Source organism: Strongylocentrotus purpuratus, unplaced genomic scaffold, assembly GCF_000002235.5.
Source record: "Strongylocentrotus purpuratus isolate Spur 01 unplaced genomic scaffold, Spur_5.0 spur5_contig_838, whole genome shotgun sequence".
In the NCBI taxonomy this organism is placed as follows: Eukaryota; Metazoa; Echinodermata; class Echinoidea; order Camarodonta; family Strongylocentrotidae; genus Strongylocentrotus; species Strongylocentrotus purpuratus.
The window spans coordinates 1,566,286-1,590,866 of record NW_022145544.1 but is presented as its reverse complement, the minus strand read 5'-3'; the positions used below and the strand labels follow the sequence as shown (position 1 = coordinate 1,590,866).

The following is a 24,581-nucleotide window of genomic DNA, read 5'->3' as shown; positions in this document are numbered from 1 at the left end:
CTCTCCTCCTCCTTTTTCTCCATTCCTCTCTCTCTCCCCCTCTCTGAACGCATCTTTGATTCGTTTATAACCTTCTTTTCACTCTCTCCATTCCTCCCCCTCTCCTCCTCCTCCTTTCTCTCCATTCCTCCCTCTCTCCCCCTCTCTGAACGCATCTTTGATTCGTTTATAACCTTCTTTTCACTCTCTCCATTCCTCCCCCTCTCCACCTCCTCCTTTCTCTCCCCCTCTCTGAACGCATCTTTGATTCGTTTATAACCTTCTTTTCACTCTCTCTCTCTCTCTCTCTCTCTCTCTCTCTCTCTCTCCATTCCTCCCCCTCTCCTCCTCCTTTTTCTCCATTCCTCTCTCTCTCCCCCTCTCTGAACGCATCTTTGATTCGTTTATAACCTTCTTTTCACTCTCTCCATTCCTCCCCCTCTCCACCTCCTCCTTTCTCTCCATTCCTCTCTCTCTCTCCCCCTCTCTGAACGCATCTTTGATTCGTTTATAACCTTCTTTTCACTCTCTCCATTCCTCTCTCTCTCTCCCCCTCTCTGAACGCATCTTTGATTCGTTTATAACCTTCTTTTCACTCTCTCCATTCCTCCCCCTCTCCTCCTCCTCCTTTCTCTCCATTCCTCCCTCTCTCCCCTCTCCGAACGCATCTTTATTTCGTTTATCTCCTTCTTTTCATACTCTGTTGTTTTGCAAATCCTTCGTCTATTCAACCCTAAGTTTCATCATATCTGACTATTTTTGGTAGTCATCTTCTAAATGGGAGGTTTAGCCGTGACAGTAAAGAAAATGATCATCTTGAACCAAGTGCTTTGCACAAGGTATAACTTATTCTTCAACCGATTCTCCCTATATGCTTTCCACACTTAAAATAGATAAGAATAGTCCTATATATAATAGGACCAGTAAGTTAATTCTTATGGGGCAAATTGTGCACAAAAGTGATCTAGAGATATTTTCACTTCGTATCTAATAGATATGAGGTGATTATGCAAAACCATACGCACATTACCTTCATCTGAGATCAATTACATGAGTAATATACCTGTCAAAATAAATTATAAGTATTGACAAACAAAACACAATCATCATCTTCATTCATCACTCAACAATCCACTTAGCATCATCCATGCAATGAGATAAACCAAATGACGCAACTCCAGAAATTCTTCATCCCGGCATCTAATCTCATCTATCCATCAAAGAGGGGGCCCTCTTCGCCTGGTATCCCAAAGTGGGACAGATTCGCCGTCACTCAAAAACAATAGCACAAGACAGGTGTGGCGAGGGTTTAATTGTGCATTTCCTATGTCCACACAACATACCACCTATTTGTTTTGAATGCTGTCCCTTAGTCATGGTCCAAATCAGGTCAAAACTGATCACTTTTGAGATTTTTTTCATTAAAAAATAAAAAAAATCAACAAAAAAAAATCACAGGATTTGAAGAACAGACTTTAGTAGGTCATGGTCTTTATTGATTGCTCAGTGGAACTATAAAAGGCATTTACCTTCACCCCCTTCCCCCTCCCACACACACATGGTGCAAAGCGTAACCAAGATATATATATACCATACCACCTTACTATGCTGGAATGAATACTGGCACAATATGAAATATTTCCTTTGTGATTTGTTCCAATTTGCTAGAATACAACAAAAACAAGATGAAAACCTTCTCATAACATTACATTCAGATTTATTTTCTTACAGTAGACATACATGAACATACAACACGTTAACAAGCACGAATATCAAAGGCACATATTTTCTTTAAACTTTGAACATATAAGTGATGAGGTAAAGCTTAGCTGTTTAAGTAATGTAATGCATGCATTTCACATCCATTAAATTCTTTATCTTGGTGTCAGCAAATCGTAAAAGAGGAGGAAAAAATATTTGAAATTTGGTAGAAATTGTGGCACCATTCATTGCGTTGATGAATCTCATCTGACACTGAAGCAAATTTAAAATCAAATACATGTATCTTACTCCCACCTCTCAACATTTTCAAAGAAATATATTCATGCTCTCCTTAAATAGAACTCATGTTAAAAGGGGGGAAAACAGAGGAATAAATTTAATCACAATACCGGTAATTCATTTGGGAAATTGGCAGTCGTAACCTAAATATAAATAAAATGAATTCTAATCAAAATTCCATTCTCTAAATTATTATATATGAAAATTATGAATGACTCAAGAGATTCAAACATTTTCAATTAGATTTTAAATTGTATTAAGTAAATGTTATACAGATATAATTTGTATACCGGTAGATTTACTATCTAGTCGTGAAATATTCACTGATGTCTCATTAAATGAAGAATGAATATCTACTAGGATTATCTACACCTTGGGTCATTTCTTAACTTAGGTTATTGCAGTAATCAGTTTTTCAACAAGATTCTTCTGTTCCTTCATACTTTTATACACTTATATCATCTAAAAATAGGAATGTCTTTATATGGCCACAGGCTAGTGATTCTCCTGGTAACACGACCATCAGTCAGTGGTCATAAGGGATGCATTGCACAGAATCGCCTTTATGTGTTGTTATGTTATATTTTAAGGACATTCCACAGTAATTTTTGTGCATTGTACTGTTTGTACATATGAAATATACAACCAAGCTGGCCCTGCGCAGTGAAATTGTCTACAAACAATGCTGCAGAATGTCCTTAAAGGGCTATCAAAGTCAACAACTTGTTAAAATTCTGTAACAGTTCCATGAATCCATAACCACAACAAAAAGATTACCGGTATTTAAATTGAACAATTATTTCATCCCTCCGATTTACAATAATCACATTTAACAATTAAAAAAAAGATGTGATTACAAACACTTCCATACAGTATATTTATACAGAGGAATTTTTTTTTTTGGGGGGGGGGGGGGGGGGGGGGGAGGAAATATAACCCAATAATCTGCAATTGATGCTGACCACATGTCAACTCACATCCTGCAATTAATGAATGCACTTTACTGTAAAACTGCACAAAATATTAATGGGACCGACTCTTTTGGTTTTTGAAAATAAATCTTTCGTCAACAAATCTAAGCAATAAACTTGAAGAGCTACATCTGAATTTTTGAGATCTCGAAGTGGTTAACTAGAATGATATATTATGTCATGTTCTACTGAAATTTAACCCTATGACAGATTAAATTCTGAAGAAGTTAAAGACTAAGGTCCCATCTAATTTTATTTTGTTGAACTTGACTTAGATCCTCACATCAGGTTCAACTGAATAAGCAGAATAGACTGGGCACTCTGATGTGTCACACGCACCATAGAATGTAAACAATCTCATTTCAGTCATGTTGTTATACCCAAAGACATATATGTTTTAAAGCTATAATTGGGTTTGAGCTCTTTTAGTACGTTTTCGGTATTTCATAAATCATATCTGTGCTAACAGCTCTGATTTGGGGGATAACAATTCAAATATCAGGAAAATTTATCTAAAATAAAAAGGAAAGGGTTGGGGTCACAACAAGACAACAAATATCTCAGGTACCACAGTCATTTATTTTTTAGGGCGTTACTCTCCGCAAATATTGTATATATTGTCTGTTTTGGAGCAAGAAGGGGCATTACTTTGTGTACAATGAAATAAGTGTAATGCCCTTCTGGCTCCAAAAAGACGATATCATATTATTGTGGTCAATCTGCTAGATTCCAGCCCACAATATTTGAACAAATATTTTTGGCAAGGGCAACCCTTCTCTCTAGATATCACCATGATTCTCTTGTCACTAATATTTTCACCTCCAAACCAGGGTCTCTTTCTTTATATTAATTCATCTTTTTTTTCTCCTTACTTTATCTTTTATTCCAACATCAGGCTCGGTGGCTCCTTCCTTCATCATCCTTCTCTCATCCAAATCTCAGTCTAATAAAATAGTCCCATCAGCATTTCTGAAACTTTGCTTGTTCCATTAAGTATATCTTCAAAACCAAATACAGCCAATGTTTTTTTTTTCAGTCTCATACTCTTTAAACTTTGGTATTGGTTGCTTGTTGATCAGAAGCTTTACCTACTTTCTGTCCTTCACGAGCTGTGATTGGTCCATCTCAGCTGTCAATCACCCACAGTATGTTGACCCCCGATAGTCCAAGGTTCACCCTCCTAAAAATGCAATGACAAAAACAGACCAGAATTATTTTTCTTGTCAATAGTCATACTGTAGTTAGTGTTGTAAATACTTAGCAGTTAGGTTAAAAGGGTCAATCGGGCATTTTCTTTAATCTAGCTTGTTCACTTTTGCAATCTTGAATATGGTCTTTTAATTATTTTCAAATGTAAATATTAAGCATCATCCCAACTTTTTCACATCACCATGTTAGTGTGACTATCAATATTATAAAGACTATTGAAATATAAATGCCTTTGATGAAATAAAAATATAATGTGCTTGGAATGTCGTAAACAGACCCAGTTCCCTTAAAAAATATCCATCTAGAGAAGTTTGATTAAAAACTGTTTTAAGCCTTTGTGCGCCGTAGCCCTGCATTTCACCAATTATGTACCAAGACCTGTCTTTGTCTCAGCTTTTCAATGTGTAAGTCTTGATTTTGACCATGAAATGTAATGCTGAATGAACTTAATCAAACACTTTCCTCCTGATGTTAAACAAAATAATTATGTGTTATTTATTTTATTTATTCTATTTTTTTATCTATACAATTTTTTTTTTTTTTAATGGGGGTGGGGGAGGGGGGGGGGGGATAGCTGATGTCTCAACTACAACGATATTCACTACTCTCCTTGCTATAGGAGGTCACACATGACTGCCAAATAGGCGAGAGGGCTTTTTAAATGACAAAGAGATATCTGTACTAACCCCAGCATTCCATTCTCCTTGGTCTTGATGTGACGCAAAAACAGCAGGATAGCTTGGAACATGTTGTTTCTACCCTGTATGTTTAGGAAAAAAAGATATGCAAGACAGCTTTAAATCATATCCAAGGACATTAAAGGTACAAATTTATTATCATACATATTAACATACATATATATATATATAAATATGAATAAGTGTGCTAAGGTTTGCTTCATATCAAATATACATATCTTGTTGTTTATCAAAATATTAAAACCTATATCTTTCCCAAAACATATAATAGAATATACATACATGCAAGCATATAAGTAATAACGATATATATATATATATATATAAAATACTGGCAGCATTTCATCATATGCTTTAAATAATGTGACTGACAAAGAATGAAAAGAAAAAAGAGAGCAGTAACTTTCATAACCTGAAATGAATTGATGATTGTAGCATTTTTTTTTGGAGCAAGACTTTTTCCACTTCAAATTAAAAAAATAAATAGAAAAATTACTCCATGTAATGAAATGATTCGTATGAACTCACCTTTGGAAGATCCCATGTATCATCACCTAGAATAACCTTGTAGTGAGGAGGGTTGATCTTGGAATGGAAGAGAAGCAAATTCTCCCTCTTCAGATCTAAAAACAAAAAAATGTAAGATAAATAAAAACTGGTCAGCTAATACACAACAATATACAGTACAAGAAGTCATGATGTAAGTCAGGCCTCAAAACCCATCTTTTCAAGCAAATGTGTAGTACATGACTATTGGAGGAGCGGGGGGCATTGAATGTTTGAAACAGATAAATGGCACCATACAAGTGCTGTGGATCATCATCATCATCATCATGTAACCTTTGAAATAGATGGTGGTTGTTGGTGATGTTCATCTTATTAGACCAAATATTGTTCCCGGTATTCATGATATGTACTGTAAAAATGCCTTATTGTTTGAATTCTAATAGTAATTTCTAGTATCCAAAACATAAAACAATATCTGATTAATAAACCATCTTTCAGCCAACAAACGGGAACACACATCTAGACTCACATACCTTTATAAACTTCAAGTATTAATAGATAGTTGGGTGGAACATTTTTATTCTATAAAATATATTTACTCATTTCCTCATTACACAGCTACATTTCAAAATTAAACGTAACCATCAAAATTAAATTTTCTTTTTACAGATTAAAGGAATGAAACAGAGAAATTCCCTAAAAGGAGGAATATTTAATGGGGGTCCGGGGGCAAGGCCCCTAGCAGGATAAAAGGGGGTCACGCCCCCTTTCTGCAGAAAACTTTTAGAATATATCAACTTAAAAGGACACAATTTCCTTGCATTTGAATTCTAAATTTGAGAAATATTTGTTACCTATCTTGTTAGAGGGACTCTATAACATTCTCAACTTTATTTTGTTTAATTTAATTTTCTGGTTTTGTTTCTGTCTTGAAATCTCAAAATTGGCGGAGGAATCTCATCTTGTAAGCCCGACAGTTTCTGCAGCAACAGACCTTCTTCATGCTACCAGACGGTGGACCCAAGAGTTTCCATTCATCTCCCTTTTTCACTTGGATACCTTAAAAAGATGATAAAATCATCTGTTATCATACCTGGTTTGTCGGGCGTCTTCATGAAGTACTGATCGGTGAAGATCTTTCCGTCAGGATGCTTAGGGTGGGGCGGAAGGCAAGAGTCCAAGTAGGTACACAAGGCATGCAGTACAAGCTGTAAAAAGGAAGGCATAACAGGTCAAAATTCTTTAAAGTAGCTGTGCAAAGATTTAAAAAAAAAACTAACTTTATTTTCATTATTGCAAAGGTGCAACTTTGATTGGACAATTTCATCAAAATTTAATGCACCTGAAGAGCTCTCCGAACACTGCTGATACGTGTGACATCACATGTTGGGCATGATTTGCACAATCAATCGCACAGCTACTTTAAACAGTAAGTTAATTTGTCCTAGTACAAAGGTGTGTGCGTATTCAGATGTTCTAATGCATGGAATCAATTAACTTGGAAAATGAAAAAGTTGCTATATATTCGGATTAGCAAGAATTCCATCTGACAATGAAACTTGTAAACTTAAAAATATTAAAGCATCATCATATATTAAATGAGTGATAGGATACTATGGGAGAATATGTATTTCTCGATACTCCCCAAGAGACAGATAAATGTAAAATAGTGCTCTTGAACTCAGCTTTACATACATTTATTTTTCTAGTGTCACTCTCTCCAACCACATTCTAGAACTAGATGGAATTTTGACTGCGCGCAGTCGAAAATGATGCCTCCACCATAGAGCAATTTAAACAAGTTTGGAGTTTAAATCTCCAGTGGTTCTTGAGATATCATGATAACAATCTCAATGTATGGAATTTCATAAGTTGACCTCTGTGACCCTTGACCTTTGACCTACGTGCTCCAAAATCTAATCAGATTGTCTTCCTATGGTGATACACACTATCATTAAGTTTGAAGTTTAAATCTCCAGTGGTTCTTGAGATATTATGATATGGTGATACATACTATCATTAAGTTTGAAGTGAAAATTCTCCAGTGGTTCTTGAGATATCGCGATAACGATCTCAATGTATGGAATTTCATAAGTTGACCTCTGTGACCCTTGACCTTTGACCTACGTGCTCCAAAATCTAATCAGATTGTCTTCCTATGGTGATACACACTATCATTAAGTTTGAAGTTTAAATCTCCAGTGGTTCTTGAGATATTATGATAACAATCTCAATGTATGGAATTTCATAAGTTGACCTCTGTGACCCTTGACCTTTGACCTACGTGCTCCAAAATCTAATCAGATCGTCTTCCTATGGTGATACATACTATCCTTAAGTTTGAAGTTTTTACATCTCCAGTGGTTCTTGAGATATCATGATAACAATCTCAATGTATGAAATTTCATAAGTTGACCTCTATGACCCTTGACCTTTGACCTACGTGCTCCAAAATGTAATCAGATTGTTTTCCTATAGTGATACACACTATCACTAAGTTTGAAGTTTAAATCTCCAGTGGTTCTTGAGATATCATGATAACAATCTCAATGTATGGAATTTCATAAGTTGACCTCTGTGACCCTTGACCTTTGACATACGTGCTCCAAAATCTAATCAGATCGTCTTCCTATGGTGATACATACTATCCTTAAGTTTGAAGTTTAAATCTCAAATGGTTCTTGAGATATCGCGCTAACAAACTCAATACAAGGAATTTCATAAGTTGACCTCTGTGACCTGTGACCTTTGACCTACGTACTCCAAAATCTAATCAGATCGTCTTCCTATGGTGATAAATACTATTCCCGAGTCTTAAGTTTAAATCTTAAATGGTTCTTGAGATATTGTGATAACGGTCAAACGGGACGTACGTACGGACGGACAACCCGAAAACATGATGCCTCCGGCACCACCTTCGGTGGCGGAGGCATAAAAATTTATTTTTCAGCTAGTAATGCTTCTTATTTTTTTTAATCTTTCACCCAAATTTAGGGTGAATATCTCTTGATACTAACCACACAGTCTGTAGGCAAGTCCTTCTGCCATTTACGGCCCTTATACTCTCCACCCTGGTCCCATCGAAACTCACAGATGTATCCTCCTCGAGCAAGGTCTAAAGAAAAGACAATGACAAATTATAAAATGAAAATTATTGACTACAATAGAAATAGTTTTTACAACAAGAAAAGCATTTATCTACAAATCATTTCAACTGTGGGGGGATCGTTGATAGTAAATTGTAGTTCATCATAGGTCTGATGGAATGATACTAAAGTACAGGTTTGGTATGGTCCCTGAAACTTTGCGACTGATTCGTTTGATAAGAGTTGAGAAACAGCAAGATACCATCGAACATCAGCTGCTGTAAATTTCTGTCTTCTTCATGTGGAATAATAGACAAATGAGACTAATGAAAATATTAAATATGTCTAAAAAAGCAAATACATGTAAAACAGTTAAAGATAATGCAAAGTTTTGGGGAATTTGAAAATTGGATTGATAGTAATTCTTTAAAATTTTGATGTATTTGGGTGACCCTGTGGATGAACTATAAGCACTTAACAATTTAGCCCCTTTAACACTTCAGCTTTCGATAAATTGAATAATCAAAAATTCACTGGTGCTTCCGGTAAATATCGAATACTTCAAATAGCGCCTAAGGCCATTCCATGGTAGCTGCGACCATGACAATTTCAGAATATGCAGCTCTGATATATAATTTCAAAACGGGAATAGCAAATCGGTCGATTGCAGTCCAGAAACAAAGTAAAATCAGTCTTGAGAGGGAGCTATACAACATAAAGAGTTTACTATTTACAATGTCATCACTTTAGACTCAATTTCAACTGCGACAACGATCATTGAATATTGTAAAATCGCATATGCTTCCAATATGTTCATTTGATCTGACTCATGACCCCATAACAAAACTTTGAATTACCTTTATAGCTATGTGCAGAGATTCTAATAAAGCCCTTCTGGTTGATTTTAGGATTAAGTACCTTCCAAAGCCCAATAAATTTGAAATATTTTGAAAGAAAAACTGTAGATATAAAATATTAGTTAAAGGGGTACTAATTGTAACCCCAAAAAAGTTTCCTATACTGCAGTGATTCTACAACAACATCAACCATTAAAAAAAAATCTATCACAACAGTTTTCATTTATGTAGACTGAAACTTAAGAGCTCACCTCTGTATCTCTGTATAATGTATTCTTGATTAGATGATATATCTAGGTAGGAGAGTAGTACATTGAGGGAAGGTACATGCTGGCTCTTGAGAATGGCTACCTGACGAAGAGCTGATATACTCGTATCTGCAGCAAGTGTAGGGAAGAAAAAGCAGTGAGATTTTAAAAAGGGACAATGAAAATGAATCTTAGACTAATGTCATCATACAATCATACAACTGTTTTGTATCGATATCCGCAACCTTAACTAATACAAGGCAAGTTCAAGCTATTTGCTCATTTGGTGTCTACCATACATAACCAAGTACAATGGTATTATGAAAATAAACTGACAAAAGTATTGTTTCACTTGATATTTGGTCTAATCCAAAGCTGCAGTTGAGCTTGCAAACAAATACAATCTTCAGATAAACTGAAACTGTGGATTTGGTCAGTAAAGTATGGGGCAAAAGAGCTTATACTTGCCCGCCAACAGGCACCAGCAGGCTTAGCTAGCAGAAGTTCTGGCTAACAAACTTGGCTAAATAAAATATGTAACAAATAATCAATTTTCTTGTTGCCTTTCAAGGCTTGTGTGTTTGTACATTCTTACACAAATGCTAAGAAAGCTCAATAAGTCTTAAAACGTCAAATTCTATCCAAGGTGACAATGTAATGCATGATAGATGCCTTTATGACCGAGGACAATAGCCCACCTAGTTGGTCTCAAATACATTTTGTCTCTTTGAAAGATCATCAAAGCCCCACACCATCTTTGTAATCTCTATTCTTATCTTATGTGTACATACCTCCAATTTGAAGGTCCCCATGGCCAAGCCTCTGCAGTTTTTTGTTGACGTTGTCTATCTCTTTGATGATAGGAACCAACACTGTCTGGCTCAACCACTGCAGACGATTTCATAGAAGGTAAACAAATACAAATCAAATGGTTTTATTCAATGTTATTCTGTATAATTGTGAACTAGAATTAGATGTCTTCGAGTATGCTTTTACATGGTCAAACAATCACTGGTATTAAAAAGGATAGACCCTTTGCAAATGATTTTGTCCAATAGTTGCTCATTATTAAACTTGGATTGCACTTCTCTTGAATATTGAATGAGGATTAATACAAAGTAAATGACTGAAAATTAATCCATCAAGAAATAATGTGACTAACATAGTTACTTTAAAACCCCTAAGAAGAAGTGATATGTCGGACGCAATCACAGAAACAAAATGACGTAGAGATTATCAAGATAATTTAAAGAAGAACAAACCTGTCTTAGATTGGCAATCCAGCGGTCAAGCGTCTCTCTGTCCACCTCCAGCTTGTCCCAGGCCTCCTCTGCTCCATATGTGGCCGGATAGTCCTGGTCGTCCTTGCCCCGTCCAGTGGCTGGCGACTGGGGCGACCTACTGGCTAGCTGGTACTGGTACTTGCCCAAGAGATAGTTGAAGTCTGCAGCAGAACGGTTGTAAGCCCAGAAGGACGGGCTACTGTTCGGTGATTGGTCTGGCATTCCTGTGGTCAGACGGTCAATAACACATGTTACATCACATCATCAACCGATATATATTTTCTCAACTGTATGCTTCTAGACTGGTGCAATGTTTGCATGAAATTGCAACACTCTTATAGTTGGTGAAAGTGTGATAAAAAAAGGGTAAATTTCCACGTTTTTAGACATTATGCCTGAGATTTATAAAAAAAAATAATTCACCAGTAGAAAACAAAATTGTATCATTACACAAATAATGAGTATATAAAGTGATAGGTTTTAAAGTGTAAGGTTACCAGGGAAAATAAATTACAAATTTCATCTGAATAAAACACAATGTTGAATTTTCTTACCCAGCATATTTCTCTTTTCCTTCTCATCGTATGAAGACAAGTAGCTCCTTAGAGAAGCTTCATCAGAAATAACTGTTTCTGGTGTCACCACTAGAAGAACATAATGCAGAGATCAGAAATGTATCAGATATCAAGCACGTTATACATTACTTTATAATTTCTCCCTCAAACAAAGGATAATCTATAGTTGATTATACACGATTGTCCTTGACTTCTTGTATTTCTACTTTACATCAACCAACTATTATTTTGAAATACATTCCCTTCTTTCACAGATTTTCACCCCTCATTAATGCACATGGTATATAGTAATCTAAGATCCTAAATCACTTCATACCGGTAATCACAATTGGCCCTCTCCCTCTACCTCCCTACTCAATTTGATACGTGGCTAAAAGTTCAAACTACAATCATTGTCTCTAAGACATACATGTACATTCATATATCAGATCTTATCTCAAAATTTCTCAAAATACTGCATATGCTCATCGATTTTTAAAAAACTACTCTGTCAAACATTGAAATAATTAATGACTTTGATTCTCCTTTGGATTTGCATCACTTTTTTGTGCATATTAATAAGACTGTATTACATGGAGAATGTCTTGCAACAGGAGAAGATTTGTGTCTCGGTCTAAGAAGGCTTCCTCCGCTTCCACTTGTATCTCTGAACAGAACTGAAGATGAAACAGCTGGAGTGTGAGGGGTGCTCCCTGGAGTCTGTTAAAGGAAAAAAGCAAACAAAATGTGACTGGTTATTGGTGCTAGTGGTTTGTGTGCATACTATGTGGCCATTCTCATAAACAATTGCCAGTTTCTTTCAAGCTGTTGGATCTCATACACTGGTGTCTTGAGACAGCACTTTATAAATTAGTACTTTTGGTTGTCAAAACTGTAATCTCAATATCAAAATCAAATGGATTCCAAGCATGCCATAACTGCATATGGCAATACCAGGGTGGTTCTACAACATATGCTCCAGCAGTCAATATCCCACACTAATAAAAATATTTCTGCTTATATAGCGCTCAATACATCGGCAATGTCCGACTTTATAAGCGCTTTACAGTTATTACCATTGTCATCGGATTCTGGCTTGCCTGCACACAATGTATGCACTTTCTCCACTCCCTGGGGAGCATTCCAGCAAGAGCTACTAGGCTCAAATTGCTAAGCATACTACATTGGCTTTCGCATCCTACCAGGTACCTATTTAACACCTGGGTGGAGAGTGGCAAATGCAGATCAATGTCTTGCCAAAGGACATTAGTGCCTAACCTGAACCCTAGACCAAACACTAGGCCTAACCCTAACCCTATATCTTTTTAAAATTGTGGTTCGTCGCACATCTCTGGTAACCACAAGGGTAGCCTTTCTGAACATTCATTCCATACATTGCCTCATCAAAAAGCTGCCCTACCTGATTAAAGGAATGTCCATTGATTGAGAGGAAGCTCCCCTGGGAGGAAGGGGATGCCCCTGGAGAGTACTGGCCCTTGTATGCACTGTTTGGAGTCAGCTTGGGGGACCCGTACGCACCCATCAAGGATGGGCTACCCCCGGGACTGGCTGCAGAGGTCGGGGTGGCAGGGTAGAGGTAATGGCTAGGAGGTTTCACGGAGCAGGGAGATGAGGATAAGGGTGGTGTGTGGTGGTGTGAGCCGTAGAGGTTGGCTGGAGCAGACGCTATCCTGTGACGGGACATCTTAAAGCCAATCGCTGCAGAGATAGAAAAGAGATACCATCCTAATATCATAGATAATATGACGATCATTTACATTTACAAATATTCAAATAGGCATGCAGTTAAAAAAAATATTCACATAACACTTCATTTGTGCATGAATCTTACAGTAGTTTGAAAACAATTAAATTAAGTCTTCTCAACATATGTTCAAGATAAATTGCTCCAATTGGTAAAATGTTTGTGCATGCATTTCTCTGGAAAATATTTTGTTCATTCATTTGACCACAGGGATGTCATTTGCAAGGTGAGAAATATTCAAATATAAATAACAATTAATTTGCAGTATATCAGTACACGAATCTTACAGTAATTTGAAAACTACTTCAATTAAGTCTTCTAAACATATATGTTCAAGATACATTGATTCAGTGGGTAAAAGGTTCTTGCATGCACTTCTCTGAAAATAGTTTGTCCTTCATTTGACAAAAGGGATGTTATTCAACAATGCAAGGTAAGAACATTTTGTTGAAAATATGTGATCAAACTCGTGTGAAAAATTTGTCAAGTAGTTTTTTCTGATATGCAATATGCAAGAAAATCTTTTTCTCTCTGGTCTCATTTTGAAATACCATTTCTCTGTCTGATTTTTCCCTTCTAAATGCTTTCATTCAACATTTTAAACAAGAGATGTGCAAAGAGACAGCATGCTAAGTAGCATCGACTAAAAATAAGCAACAAAAAAAAAAAAAAAAAAAAGAAAAATGCATAGAGTTCCTACCATTGTCTCCGACTCCGAGCATATCCTTCTCCACCGGTGACAGGGCAATGGGATGCCGCATACCCTGCAGGGTGGGGATGACATAGCGCCACAGATCCACCAAGGAATTGAACGTGAAGAGCACGGTGAAGGCACATTTCACATACCACACGGACGGATGGCTCAGATCAAAGTAATCCGATGTAGAGCTGAATGTCCTGCGGATGTCAGAAATTTCAATGTCATTACTACATTTGTTAATGTCGACATGTTACACATTTCCAACACAGAAACATAAGAAAAATATCAGGACAGGTTACTTTGTCATAATTTGTAAGGACTTATGAATGCAGCTGATAAATCTCATTTCATTGTGCATTCCTCTAGAAATGGAAGAATGAAAGTAAAATCTCCAAAATTTCAAAAATGAAAATAAAAATACTGTTCCTGCACAATTTTTAGTAATCATACAGTGTAGACAATCTTTGACTGAAAACTTCTTGCAAAAGACAAAGATTTTCCTAGACTACTTGATCGAGATTTTTAATTATTACCTACAAAAACAGTGTTTTAGGAGCAAATGAGATAAATGGTTTACTCTATCCTTCATATCCCATGAATGTGAATTTCAAAATAGATTTTTTTTTCTTCAGAGCACATAATGCTAGCTCTCGAAAAGTAACATCTGATTACCGTAGTCTGCATCGTTATCTAAAACTCATCTAACCAGATAGTGAATCACCCGCACTAATCCAATCTATCCCCCAATCGTTCCTTTTTCACAAACTGTGTACATGTCACATGACTGTTGAGTTTAACTCTAATCTATCAAACCATAATCACATCCACATTTGTGGTCTTCAGAGTACAATTTTTTATACAGAAAACTGAAATAACTTGTTATTAGCTCACATTTCCAGAAAAAAGAAAACGGCCAAACAGAGGTTGACGACAAACCACAGCAGAGCTCTGTTAGCCGACTGATTCTCAACCTTGCGTTTCAAAGTCTTCTCTGTTACAGGGGTGGCAGCACTCCCAAGTCCTGCTCGCAACATGATGTGCTTTCTATAATTATTTAAAAAAAAATAAAGAGCAAAGGAGATAGAAACAATCAATGCAATCTGTAATTAAAGATGATGAAATAATTTGTCTTCAAACCTAGTATTATACAATAGTAATACATCAAGGTCAAATCATTGTCACATTACAAAGATAAAAACGAGTTTTAATGTTGCTTCTCAATTGCAATCTCAATCAACTCTCAAGCCTCAATTCCTTATATTTGGTTCCAAAGTACAGCTTAGTAAAGTTAATATCAATTGCATTTCATTTTCTGGCCACATAATTCACTTGTCACAAACGTGTCGCAATCTCGGTGTTATGTTTGACTCACATATGACAATGTCTAACCAAGTTCTTAATATTTGTCCAAGTCTGCCACCGAAAAATTAGTTCATGCTCTGATTTCCTCCCGTCTTGATTTTGCCAATGCCCTCCTAATCAATCTACCCCAGAATCTAGTGTCCAAGCTTCAGAAGCTTCAAAACGCTGCAGCTCGTATTGTTTCTCTGACCACCAAGCGTACCCACATTTCCCCAGTTTTGCAGTCGCTACACTGGCTCCCAGTAAAAGATCGCATTGTTTTCAAAATTTTGTTGCTTACCTTTCATTGTGTTCACGGCTCTGCTCCTCAATACCTTATCTCTCTAATCCAAAACTACACTCCTGCAAGACCTCTACGCTCATCCACTTCCAATTCTCTTGTAACCCCCAAAATTACCAAAACGTGGGGGGAAAGATCTTTTGCATACTCAGTCTAGTCTAGTCCTAAATTATGGAATGGCCTTCCTGAAGACATCAAAAAATGTTTATCCTCTGATTCTTTCAAAACTCATCTCAAAACATTTCTTTTCAAGTCTTGATCTTTTTTCCTGTTTACACGCGCCTTGAGCACTCCACAGAGTGGATTTGGCGCGATATAAGTTACATTATTATTATTATTATTATTAAGCCATGTCAAATCTCATTTCACACACAACAAAATATATATTTGGGACATTATAGATCTAGATCAGCACATTAAAGCACGACACAGAAGAAATTCATATAACTTACTTTAATGGTTAAAAGTGTTTCAGTACAGCTCAAAGAAATATAGAACCGCTACAATGTCCAAAATGATCAGGAACATAAGAAATTCACAGGCAAAAGTGATATAACGGAACACTAGCCACATTCCGCGGTCAGGCGTTTTGAATTTCTGCTATGCATACGGCGTAAAAGTGCGTACGGTATCTTCGAAAAAACGCGCGGGGAATTGGGAACTTTTTTTTTTTGGGGGGGGGGGGGGTTACTTTCCTCCCGGCAATGATATAAAACAAGAAAGAAAGAAAGTAATAGGCCCAGGGTTGTAGTGAATTGTATAAATACTTTACTATTGTTATTGTTTTGAATTTAGAAAAAAGAAATTCTTAAGCATAATATCTCGTATTCTAGCGACGCCCTAGTTAGTAAGTTTTATTTTGCGAAGTGGCGTAGCGCGATTGAGCGAATTTTTGCTTTTTATTGTGATTTAGAGCACTCTTGCTCACACAGTAGGATATTAGTTAAAACTTTAAAGTATGGCTTTTTTCAGTTGCCACTGACCACCAGCTATGATCGTCTCTAGTGGTGATTTTTTGTTTCTTTCTATTTTGACGGAACCCCCATAAGTGATGTTTTCCTGGCATCTACTACTAACATCTACTTATACTGTGTGGGGCTGGACACATGATGGCATTTTCTATGCACATCACATTTCACTTGGCAGCCCAAGGGGCGGGGGGGGGGGGTAAATCCCCTAACCCCCCCCCCCCCGCGCCCCGTAGATCCGCCCCTGGTTATTAGAAAAGTAAAGGTGCTCGTGTCAAAGTAATAAGGGCAGTTATCAGAGGTGAAAATGGCACTTGTTGCACCTGAAAAGGGACACTCAACAAAAATGAAAAAAGGCATTTGTGAGAATGGAAATCGGGCATCTGTTGAAGGAAAAGGGCACGTACCAGATTTTAATAGGGGCATTTATCAAATGTTAAAAGTGAAATTTTGAAAAGGAGGAGGGGCTCATATAAAAAGGAAAAGGGGCACTTGTCAAAATAAAAGTGGCACTTATCAGAGTTGAAAAGTGGCATTTGAGAGAAAGGGAAGCGGGTTCTTTTTATGAAGGAAAAAGTACACTTATTGAAAAAGGAAAAGGGACACGAGTCAAAAATAAAAAGAGGGCAGAAATATCAGAGGTGAAAAGGGAATTTCTCGTTACTGGAAAGAGGTACTCGTCAGAGATGAAAAGGGAGGAAAAGGACAGTTATTAGACAAGAAAAGGGGCACTTGTCCTATGTACAAAGGGGGCACTTTGGGGAAAACTGAAAAAGTGGCGGCACAGTGCCACCCCCCCCCCCCCCCCATCCTGGAGTGCCGCCTCTGGCATAATGGGCAAAAATGAGGGGGGGAGAAATCATGTCATTTTAGCAACATTTTGTAAATCACCAGTGATTGTCTCATTGCCAATCTGAAATATTTCTTCCAAACGGCAAAAATTAAGATTCTTCGCCATATCAAGCTTCACATCGGCCTATTGCATTTCCATTTGGATGGAATTTTTTTTTCTCGCTTCGATTCATTAAAAAAAAAATCTTCCTTAATGTCTATATCTCAAGAAGAATGAAACTAAAGTTTTGAAACAGTTAAAAATGAGCTAGTGGAAAAAAATACTTCCAAGGCTACTCAGGTTTTATATTCATTTACTTATTTCTTGGGTTTTCTTGAATTACATAAATGAAGTTTAGCACGATAAGCATTTTGCTTTTGAGTTTTTAAAGAAATAGATAAAAAGAGATAACAAACTGATTGTGTGCGCTTCACAAACTTTGACTATGAAGATCAATGTAAATTTGTTGACAATATAATTATGCTGCCACCTATCGATATACTTAAGCGCATCGGTCTGACAACGTATTTAAACATTCATCTATACATACCTTCAAGAGGGCAGAGATCTAAACATAATCGATTTTTTGTTTTAAACTTCGAATTCTTCCATATAGACAGTTTATTGACCTTAATAATTAATTTAAAAAGAAACTGCAGCAATATAGTATACCTGGGACAACATTAGGCTTGGAACTAATAATTCACGAACAACAAATTTGATTACAATCTTGGACTACTACCAGGACATCTTTAGGGAAATGATGATATACATTCCGTTACAAAAATAAAATAAAAACAAATTGTAGGTAAATGCCATAGGGTGTACAACCCACGAGCCTCCTCTGGTGACTTATAGGTCTAATATTGTCGTAGCCAGAAAATATCAAGGATTTGGATGAAATGCTCGGCTGTGTTCGAACACACGTATGGATATCACATTGAAAAGCGTTGACTTTTGAGATAAAAGATGGTGAATGAGAGATATAGAGAGAGAGAGAGAGAGAGAGAGAAAAAAAAGAGGAAACAAGAGAGGACGAAAAAGAGATAATGAAAGAGATGGGAGAGAAATGGGAGAGAAATGAGAGAGCGCCTGAGAGAGAGAGAGAGAGAGGAGGGGGGGGGGGGTGTTGGGGTCGGGGGCATCACTGGAAAAAAACACAACAAACTAGACAATAGCGTATTCGTTATTACGATTACAGATTAAAAGATAGAACATAAATATCATGGCTTTCAGCAATATAGCTTCTTGTTTCGGGCGGGGGGGGGGGGGAGTGACCCCCAATCTGATGGTCCGCCAATTTATGTTTCATGACTTTGTTTTGTTTGAGGATTTTCTTCCTATACATTTTGTTTTACTTTGTTGTCTTGTCTTATCTTGTTTGCCTAGACGATAATCCTTTCATGTCACAAATTTTAATGCAATGTGTTGACTTGTTTCATGTCTATTTGTTAATTCAATAAGAGTCTATATAATTATTATAATAACAGTTTTTGTTTTCTTCTTCTTTTTTAAAACATTTTATAGTTGAGTAAACGCCCTCTAGTTTACATGATAATGATATATATTCAAATTAAATTAAATTTAGTTTTGTAGGTGATTATTGGTTTCAAGCACAGGATAATTAGTTTTCGCTTTCAGCTGGTATCATGGTCGGACACCTTCTTCTGGATCCAACGAGCCGTACACAAAACCAGGCGTTCTTTGTTCGCGGCAACTGTAAAAACATATGTGTCCCGTGGTCGAGGTTCTAACAAAGAACAAGGTCGTGTCGTCTGCTACGGTTTCTGGAGTCGGGTTGAACGCCAATCGTTGTCGTTTAATTCAGTCATAATTTTGGTTACAGGTGACTACTAAAAGAGCTTTAAATGTGAGAATTTATTACTGTGCTGTTAGTCGATAAGGATACACATAATTTTGATTTTTGGATCGGAATTAGGTTGTCTGATTTTAATCATTTGTGAGTAATAATTAAATTTTTTGCTCTTTGCTAGATCAGGTGCCACAAAAGAGTATGCATCAAGAGACTATACCGGTAAACGAGCAAGTTTTTCTTCCAGTCGCAGTCCCATCAAACGTGCTCTCAAGCTCTAGTGGCAGTTTATCAACATACTGAGAGAAGTTTGGATGTAAAACATCACTGGAACACATATTAGAATGCCGTTTATCTCATTTGGGTTTTCATTCTTCCAAGATACTGTGGTAAGTATCCAGAAATGTTTGTGATTTAAGTTTCGGCGTTGCAATTGTGAGCTTTCTTTCCTATAGTATTGAACTTGAAGTTCAAGTCATGCATAAGCATAATTATGCTGAAGCATCGTGATACACGAGGCATGATGATGGCGAGGGAAAGTTAGGAGCAGTATAGGGTAGTATAGACCAACACCAATTTGCAACACAAGTATAGAAGATCGTGACCTATGGCTATAAAAACCTATACATAATTATATAATCAAGGTCAGTTCCACTTTTATGTCATTTTGCATTCATAGATCAGAATACTTGAAACAATTAATAAACCTTGATTACAATCATGACGTATGGTTCATCAGCCAGGTTGGATGACCGATAAAATTTAATGGGGAAACAAACTGCAGATGACAGGGTCCTTTGTGATAGAGTACAAAGCAATGAAACACGAAAGGGGTTCATTAACAAATAATTCATTGTTTATCACCATGATCAAGCAGAAATATAGATTATTATGGCAATTGTTAACAAACAAAATATGTAAACAGGATGTCATTGTTTCTAAAAATGTATAGACTATATTATTGTGGCTGTGACGATGTTACCGCTAGCGTGATGATGGTGAAGGGTATAGGATAGGTCAAGAAACTCCATGCTGTATCATGCATGGGGTGAAACATGCATATCAAATTGTTTATAATCATGGTAATCAATTTTGTTTATGAACTGCACTATTTATAGTATTTGATTATGCACCATGCATCAAGAGGTTACATGCGGATTGACGTTGTTTCTATACTCATTTATCGTAGTTTCTATTTCTAATATGTTTCTATCTCTATTTCTGTCGTAGTTTGTCCCCAAGTATTTGTGTGATTTGCATGAATGCCGTAGGAATGCATGCGTAAAGACAAAAATAAAACACTGTTTCCTGTTACAGAGCTAATTGAAAGATCAGATATAAAGGTACACCGAATTTATTTGAATCTCTCATCATGCATACCGTCACCGTGTATAGAATAATAATATACCTTATATTATATTGTTTCCATCGATATGACCAATTGTTATATTTAGAAACCGTGAAGATTCATGCTGAAGGAATGTTTTGAAAAAGGATTAGAATTTTCTATATATAAGTTTCCGCCATGGAACGTTTATGTTTTTTGAACAAAACAAACAAAAACATGTACCGAAATTACACAAACCCTCTTCATTCAACCAATTATTGAACACTATTATAGTTTCCATAATTAGTATTTTGCCCATCAGTGTCCATGTATTGTTATTTTTTTGTTTGTTGAATAGAAACCAAAACAAATTTATCTACCAAATGACGTTTTTCAAGGTTCATGCGTGCCAATTAAACCTACGCATGTTTAATTATAAATGTTATAGCAAGGTTAGGAATGAATGTTATTGTGTGCACATTTCCCGCAGAAGGATATCATGTAGCAGACGCTTCTTCGCATAATGCATCAAAACAAGACAAAAGGCGAGCAATGAATGAAAACAGCAATGCAATGTTAGCGAATATACTTGGGGAAATGGTTCTACAGCTCCGAAACTATATAAATTAAACAAAGCAACATCGCGATAAAGGGAAAGGGTTTGACTTGGGATTGTTACGCCGAGAGTGAAACTTAATCGTTAATAATCAAACCGAGACCGTACTACTCATTAGACCTATTGGAAGAATTGAAAACCTTTTTGATTCAATTTAGAGAGGTCATAATCATGATGTCAACGTTAATAATGAGGCAGGCGTGTTCATAATTATTCTTAATGTGTATGCGTACGTGAAGAAATGTATTTATAAAGATTTAAAATCGGTCAAAGAAACCAGTTTTCGACGACTTATGTGGAACATATTTTGATTTTAATTTTAGGATCACGTATTATGCTAACTCACATAATCAGTAGCTCTGAAACTCGTTTGATACTTGATAGTTATGACTTTTTATCATAACTGTTCGTCAAGTGATATGTGATGCAGGTATTTATATATAGCAGTTGGAAAATGTGATTTGTAATAGGTGACTTTCAGTGGATTTGGAGTAAACTAAATATGGTTAATTAGACAAATTGCGTCATTTAGTTCTGTTCCCGAATTTCTTTGCTCTGACCCATAAATGTCTGTTGGTGCCCACATTAGATCAGCTAGGAGGAGATGGAATATCCCTCATAAAATAGACAAAAGAAAATGTTCCGATGTGAGAACGGCCTTGAGGCTTGACAGGGGCAGTGTAAACATCACTAGGCCATAAATTATACCAAAACAAAAAACAAAAACAAAAAACGTATTAACGAGTACCACATGTACTTTCTATATTCAGCATCATCTTAAAGTTTAACAATAGAATACCAGAAACCAGTTGGTTCGGTATTTTGGGGGTCATTGGTGTTTGAATTAAGCCATCTTTTTTCCCCTCCAACTTTAACAAACCGAACTAGCACGGCAGCAATCGAAAATCGGTAGGTTTTTCTTTATTTTATCTGTTTCATGATGAAATTCAATAAAACTCAGTATATACAATCTATATAACGAAAGTGTATCATGTGAATATGCATCGTGATTGGGCAGCGTAGATGTGACGTCATAATTATATGAGAGCGGTGAATCAAAACAGGGATGTCTCACCTCTCTGATCAAAGCGAGCTATCGAATGATAATTATGATCGTACCAGCAAACCCGGACTGTCTGCACAAGACTCGCCGCCAGCAGGAGAGCAACACCGTTTCGTCACATCGTTGTACATAGGTCTGTACATGTTCTACTCCATGTTCTCATTATTCCTTCTACAGAATTTCTTTTTGAAGTTGTGAAAGTCATCATCCCTGAGAAGGTCAAACTAAGTTGATAATCACGGTGTTGTCACGGTCCAGTGTTTCGTCTGAATAGTGTGAACACTGAACACAACGGAATCGCGAGCATTGCATGAACGCTGCTCGTGGAGAATAAAGAGAAATAAAGCTACCGGCTAATATCTGTCTGGTACTTGGTGATACGGGAAAACTTCTCTTCTGCGCAGTATGCAGGCTTCAGTAAAAAAATGCTGACGATACATGAGTGGATGAAAAGTGACTAAGTAATTATATAATAATAAATATTCTGGAAAATCGTATTAGTTTCGCCGTCAGTTCATGCATCGTAGCTCGTTCAAGAGAGACAAACACTTCGCTTTTAATCCACACTTTTCTGCTAAGATGCATCTACGTAACCAATAATCTACATTAAATTGTGATATTTCATAACTGTGCTCAGTGACCGAATTTTATCGACGAAAACCCCTCAAGCTGTCAACATGGCTCAAACGCAATTCGAGAAATCAAACTCTAGAAAATGGAGAGAGTCCGTCAGCAGTTTCATATCACCGCACCTACCTTCTTTTGTAAGTATACTTATATTAGAATATTGGAAGGATAGCATCATCATTAAGCCGTCGTGAGACCTTAATCTATTTTGTTCATTATGCTTAATATAATTATGAGCAAAGAAAAGTAAAATGATTATCGTGTAATGCAACAAGAAGGAATACTGAGATGACTGACTCTTTAATTTGCCTTGGTGTACGTTTTTATGAACAAAACATTAGCAAAATGTGGGGGGGGGGGGGGGGGCTAAGCAAATTTTCTAACATTAAACATGAGTAACAGCTTCTCTTGGACAGGAATAACAGGCTCTTATTTTCTGAAAATAGTCTTTAAGTACTGACAGAATGTAGGAGTGCCAGTAATATCATCGAAAAATCCGTCATGGGATCTAAGGACGGCTGTTGCTCCTGCCCCATACCCTTTGGAATATATGCTAAGGATTGCTACTAATATTTAAAATGAGTAACAGCTTGTCTTGGACAGGACTAAAAGGCTCGTATTTTCTGGAAATAGTCTACTGACATAATGTTTAAAGTGTCAGAAATAACATCGAAAATGCGTCATAGGATCTAGGGATGGCTGTTTCTCCTGCCCCATACCCTTTGGCATATGCTGAGGATTGTTACTAATATTGAACATTATGAGCAACAGCTTCTCTCGGACAGGACTAAAAGGCTCTTATTTTCTTTACATAGTCTTTAAAATACTGTCAGAACGTTTAAAATGTCAGCAAAATCATTGCAAATCCGTCATAGGATCTAGGGACGGCTGTTGCTTCTGCCCCATCTATATTATACCCATTGGCATAGCATATGCTAAGGATTGTTTTTGTGGTGGGGTTTGATAAACCACACGAATAATAATTATGTTTTGTTCACGGGATTGTACAAAACATGTAACAAACAATGCTTGGCTGCCAATCCAATTTCCTCTGTAACATACACCTGGTAGAAGGAGGAAGTTTGTCGTGTAATCATGTAAGGATCGGTGTGACGTCCTCGATAACAGACGATAAGTGTGGCTTCTCAGGAATTGGACATAGGACACCTTTAAGTGCCATCTTCCTTCCGCTTTCAACGTCATGTCATGGGAAAAGAGACAAACACCAAATAGTCGGGTCGTTTTTCCACTGATACCACTAGCACTGATTATGCAAATGCAAAGTAGCTGGTATGTAGTCAATTTCAGAGAAGTATTATTCGGTGTGCTTTTTAAATAGTGTCTTGTATGTTACCACCCGTTCACAATGCTTAAGTCATATTATAATGTCTTTGCATCATTATAAAAGGCTTTTGTTTAAATGTTTGAAAAGTAGAAATCATGCTGTTGTTTATATACCTTTAACCATCGGTTGTTATGCATCTCTAATATATTTAAAGGTCACATGCGAACTTGGCTGAAGTTTAGTGAAAAGGGAGAATATTAGGCTCATTGTTGCACAAGATTGCATGGTCTCCCGTCGAGCTTCGTTCTTGTAAAACAGAAAATCGCGGAGATTTCAAAATTATGAGCGGTTTATTAGTATCATAATAATGGATATGACGTTGATAATGATGATAATAATAATGCTACTACGACTACTACTATACTACTTATGATAATAATGATAATGATGATAATAATAATGATAATCATAATGATGATAATAGCAACGACAATAATAATAGGCCTAGTGTTAATAATAATAATAATAATAATAATAATAATAATGATAA

General features: G+C 36.5%; 2 protein-coding genes across 3 annotated transcripts in view; one reads left to right on the top strand and one right to left on the bottom strand.

Annotated features, from left to right (window-relative positions):
* Nucleotides 1–1,679: 1,679 nt before the first annotated feature.
* LOC115918686 (transmembrane protein 209-like) lies at nt 1,680–16,124 on the bottom strand. The gene is made up of 14 exons (XM_030986985.1): nt 15,953–16,124; nt 14,750–14,902; nt 13,859–14,055; nt 12,814–13,112; nt 11,987–12,113; nt 11,394–11,483; nt 10,819–11,063; nt 10,348–10,444; nt 9,560–9,685; nt 8,383–8,480; nt 6,459–6,573; nt 5,387–5,481; nt 4,847–4,920; nt 1,680–4,131 (listed from the first exon to the last, which is right to left on the bottom strand). Exons 2-14 carry the CDS (start codon nt 14,890–14,892, stop codon nt 4,077–4,079), a joined length of 1,761 nt encoding a protein of 586 aa, XP_030842845.1. The 5' UTR covers nt 14,893–14,902; nt 15,953–16,124; the 3' UTR covers nt 1,680–4,076.
* Nucleotides 16,125–19,358: 3,234 nt separating this feature from the next.
* LOC115924548 (E3 ubiquitin-protein ligase MARCH8-like) overlaps nt 19,359–24,581 on the top strand; it is a 30,945-nt gene continuing 25,722 nt past the window's right edge. Inside the window, exon 1 of one of the 2 annotated variants that reach the window (XM_030986970.1) lies at nt 19,359–19,502. In XM_030986970.1, the coding sequence (XP_030842830.1) occupies nt 19,458–19,502 (45 nt within the window). In that variant the 5' untranslated portion in view covers nt 19,359–19,457. Of the gene's footprint in view, nt 19,503–22,142; nt 22,884–24,581 lie in introns of those variants that run through there. The other variant, XM_030986962.1, reaches the window with a different exon arrangement.

Bases quoted from the DNA above. Each gene is read 5' to 3' on its own strand.
- LOC115918686 (XM_030986985.1), bottom strand. From the start codon at position 14,892: ATGTTGCGAGCAGGACTTGGGAGTGCTGCCACCCCTGTAACAGAGAAG. The intron at 9,686-10,347 runs GTATGTACACAT...CACTTGCTGCAG, and splicing joins TGGGGACCTTCAAATTGGAG to ATACGAGTATATCAGCTCTT. The intron at 6,574-8,382 runs GTTAGTATCAAG...TCCTTTTTACAG, and splicing joins ACTTGCCTACAGACTGTGTG to CTTGTACTGCATGCCTTGTG.